Source organism: Amblyomma maculatum, chromosome 3, assembly GCF_055883805.1.
Source record: "Amblyomma maculatum isolate TAMU_Amacu chromosome 3, ASM5588380v1, whole genome shotgun sequence".
NCBI classification, from domain to species: Eukaryota; Metazoa; Arthropoda; class Arachnida; order Ixodida; family Ixodidae; genus Amblyomma; species Amblyomma maculatum.
In genome coordinates, this window is record NC_139346.1 from 87,794,616 (window position 1) to 87,798,518 (window position 3,903).

Consider the following 3,903-nt stretch of genomic DNA (forward strand, 5'->3'; position numbering starts at 1 on the left):
AACAGTTGCTTGAATCTGTCAGGCACTGAAATTTTCTCACTTCATAATTAGATTAGCCGTGAAGCAAAACGTAAGGCAAAGTTAGTTGACTTGAACTTTGCATACTGAAGGCCTTTCGTGAAGAAATGGTTTGTAAAACGTCAAATAAGGAGAGAGGGCAGCCATTGTATATTTTGTTTATTCATAGGTTTATACACTGTACTTTGGTGTTACAAACGTTTGGGAAGTTAAACCCCACAAACCAAACCAAACAAGATGATCACACGTAGCTTTACTGCTGGAATAAGATAAATAGCAAATTTACTGCGCTAAACGACACGATTTCTTGTGTCAGCCTATTTGGTGAAGTTTGATATCATGTTTATAGTGATCCCCGCGGAATTGGGGTCGTGCTTTTATGTTTGTGTTCAGTTTCAGTGAGGGAAACGCACTTAATGCTCGCATAGACGACGGGCTTCCTCACGAATGTCGCGCCATAAGTCCATGACGTCAGAGCCATGTGTCTTCCGCACGATCATCTCCTCCATGCGACGGAGCTGCGTGGCGCTGAAGTAGCTCTTCCAGCTTCCTACCTCCCCTTTCCTCACGAAAGGAAACTTTGTGTGGCAGCCCTCGTACCCTTCCGACGCGGTTACGTTCTTCTCCTTGAGCCTTGCGTCTATTCTGGGGTCCTTGTGAGCGGCCAAGTTGAGGACGAGAATGCCCTTCATGCGATCCACCGCGAGCTTTTCCAAAATACGTTCTAGAAGTTCCCCTTTGTTCTTCTCCAGGGACCGCGCATAACCCTCTCCCAGAAAACGCGCAATGCGCATGACCGTTCCGCGAGTGTCTCGCTTCATGTCTTCATAGGTGAGGAACAGGGCGTTCGGTTTGTCCTTGAGGCTGTATCCGGTGAGCAAGTGCTCGAAGTAGTCCCCGTAGCCGAAGTCCCCCTCCAAGAAGGACTCTAAAAAGTCTTCGAAGGTTCCCGCCTGGAAGCAATACACATCGAGTGCCTTAGCCATGTGGTAGAAGGAGACGCAGCAGTCCCAGGGATTTCGAGCTATGTATAAGTATTTGGCTTCCGGATTGAAGTTCTCCGGAGGCGGCAGCACGTGCGACATGTAAAGACCGTAGGGAATCGAGGTAGGACGGTCCCAGTCACGCAGACCAATGTAGTCGAGCAGACATGTGGCTGTCGTGAAATCGTCATAATTTTGCACGGGCTCACCGTCCTGTAGTATCGTTTGCACAGTGAACTGGAGCCAGTGGGCACCTGCTTTCGGATAAGAAAACTGCAGGATGTCCCCCTTCTTTGGCACAAAGTTTAAGATGTCGCTGAGGCGATCTGGTGTGATGAGCGGACAGCGTTCGACCCCATCGATGACTTGGTAGAAAGGCTTCACGCGCGCGCGGGGCATCCTCGCTTTTTGCTTTTTTTTCACCGGTTGCCAAGTCAAGAAGTGGACGTGAAGTCACCTGGAAATAAGACACAAGACGGGAAGGTGGGCTTATAACTTGAGAACTTTGGTCAAGCTATGTTAATATTATTTAATTGGAAACATTAGGACATAGATAACACTAACTCGGGCTTTGCTGTTATGCAGTACGTACTGCTTTCCATTATTTCACTCTTGTTCGCTTTTCAAAGGTAGCTGAAAGATTGTCAACACACACACACACACACACACACACACGCACACACACATAAACACACACGCGCGCGCGCATCTCCACACACAGGCACGCACGCACGCACGCACGTGCGCATAAGACACGTATATATAACGCATAAAAAACAGCGTTCAAAACCGAAAATAAAACGCCATATTATAATATTTAAGAGGCGACAAAATTAGACTTCATAGAATGGAATTCCCACTTTCTTACAATGTATGCCCGTTTAGATTACCCCAAAGTTAATGAGATTCATTAGAATAATAATTCTGCTTTAGTATTGTCTTCGTAATTTCTTCTGAGAACCTATTGTGCATCCTGCGGTATCGTGTGAAATTAGATGGATAGATTGATTGACTCAGTACACCTAACCTAACTCATTTCTTTAGAAGCGAAAAGCTTCACTAGGCTCGTCAACACCGCGCTTCGCGTGTGCCGAAGCACGAGATTTGCCACTTCTGCGCATGCGCGAAACCGACTAACGTCATGCACGAGGCAGGTGGCCGCCGTCGCCGCCGCTTCTCCTCCTCGCCACCGTTTGACCTTTCGCCGCAGTTGTGCGCAGGGCGCATTTGTAAAGGGGCGGGGCTGGGTGGGCAGGGGGGTATATAAGCGCGCTCACTCAATAGGCGCAGACACTCGCCATGGAAGAAAAAGAAGGAGCAACAGTCGGCCGGCAGCGAATCACCGATCCTGAAGTGGAAGCTTGGGAGTTAGCTTAAAAAGCAGCGAAGATACTAAAAGCGCAAGGCTAGGCGAGCGGCTTTTCACTTCGAGATATCTAGACTTAACTTTAGCTAAATCACACCTAATTTTTTTCTTTTTATATCTGTGCTCCTTGGACGGTCTGTAAATTCCTTTCGAAGAAAGGTCTTGTTAATGGGATAATAAGAAAAATAAATCAATAGAACATTTACTTTCATGCATTTAACATACATTGATTGGGAATGTTTAAAACCGAATGCGTAATTTTGCTGTAATCGTAGGGAAAGTAAAATGCCAATTAGTTTTCAGTAAAACGCACACAATCATTATGGCCGTCCATATCCGTGGCGGGCGGGCGCCTTGACCGTTTCCGAGCTCGACTTCTTCATGGTTGTCTGTATGGGGGTTGTTGCCATCACAATATTCGTACTGAGCACATCGCATCATTACCTTAATCATCAGAAATAGATGGCTTGGTCAGTTTATTGCAAAACTTCACTGAATTTCGCTGCTCCAACGCTCGCAGTCGATTCCTCGACGCTGCTAAGAAACTTGGGTACACATGAAAATCTGTCCAATCGCTTCGCCTGTTCGAAGCCAACTGAACTCGTCATGTTGTGAAGCTGAAGGCTCCCCCATCATTTCTCGAACGCGGTTACCCAACGGCGCTCCTACCCGCTCAACGCCACGACGTGTCTCATTAGTTCCAGGACAGACACAGCATCAGAATTACGTTGGAACCGAAGGCGGGTTGATACACAATTCCAATGGTCCAAGATGAGAACTTATTCATGAAGGTAACGAAACTGGCCACGTGCCTCCTTTGAAGGTGACGTAAAACAAAATAAAATACACGTTTGTTACAGTGAAAAAGAGGAATAAAACATCCATCCATGCCCTGCACTGCTTTACAGGGCTTCCGCACTTAATCATAGCACTGTAGGTCGTCTTTTCTCTAAACAGTACCTTAAAGTCAACATGTAGTCCAAAGTTCAATGAAAGCTTATTGATTCTAAACAAAATAAATACTCGCCAAAAGGCAAAGAATGGAAATAAATGACGCTTTGGAACCCGTTCGGATTTATTGTTCACAATAAAAACGAAAAACGGTTGGGCCATATTTAAACGCTGGATAAATTTACTTCTTGAATCTTCGCACATCTAATCAATTCCACACACACACACTTTTATCCGGGTACGCGGGCCTATGCCGGAGGCATACGCAGCCTCAATGCGGCGGTCATTCCGTTTATAAATTTAACTGAGCCGTTTTTAGTTACGTAAACAAGAGACGCGTATACGTGCTGAAATTTCATTCATTTTTACTCATTTCCATTAGCGAGTGTTTGTTATAAGACCAAGTTGTATCACAGTTTTTCGCGAGCTCCACAGACAGTAGGTAAACATAAAACATGAAGGAAAATAGGTACTGGTACTAATTGTGAGCTCATTGTATTTTTGAAGTCTACAAAAGACATCCAGGGCCTTTACGGCTTCCCCGAAAGCCAAACAACTTCGAAATGTAAATAAAAGGACTCTGAT

The 3,903-nt window shown here is 45.6% G+C and overlaps 1 protein-coding gene across 1 annotated transcript; it reads right to left on the bottom strand.

The window, feature by feature from the left end:
• Positions 1-431: 431 nt before the first annotated feature.
• On the bottom strand, positions 432-1,400 carry LOC146195204 (sulfotransferase 1C2-like). The gene has a single exon (XM_084596750.1). It carries the CDS (start codon positions 1,398-1,400, stop codon positions 432-434), a length of 969 nt encoding a protein of 322 aa, XP_084452876.1.
• Between the last annotated feature and the right edge of the window lie 2,503 nt (positions 1,401-3,903).

Coding starts and splice junctions, on each gene's coding strand:
- LOC146195204 (XM_084596750.1), bottom strand. CDS start 1,400: ATGCCCCGCGCGCGCGTGAAGCCTTTCTACCAAGTCATCGATGGGGTC.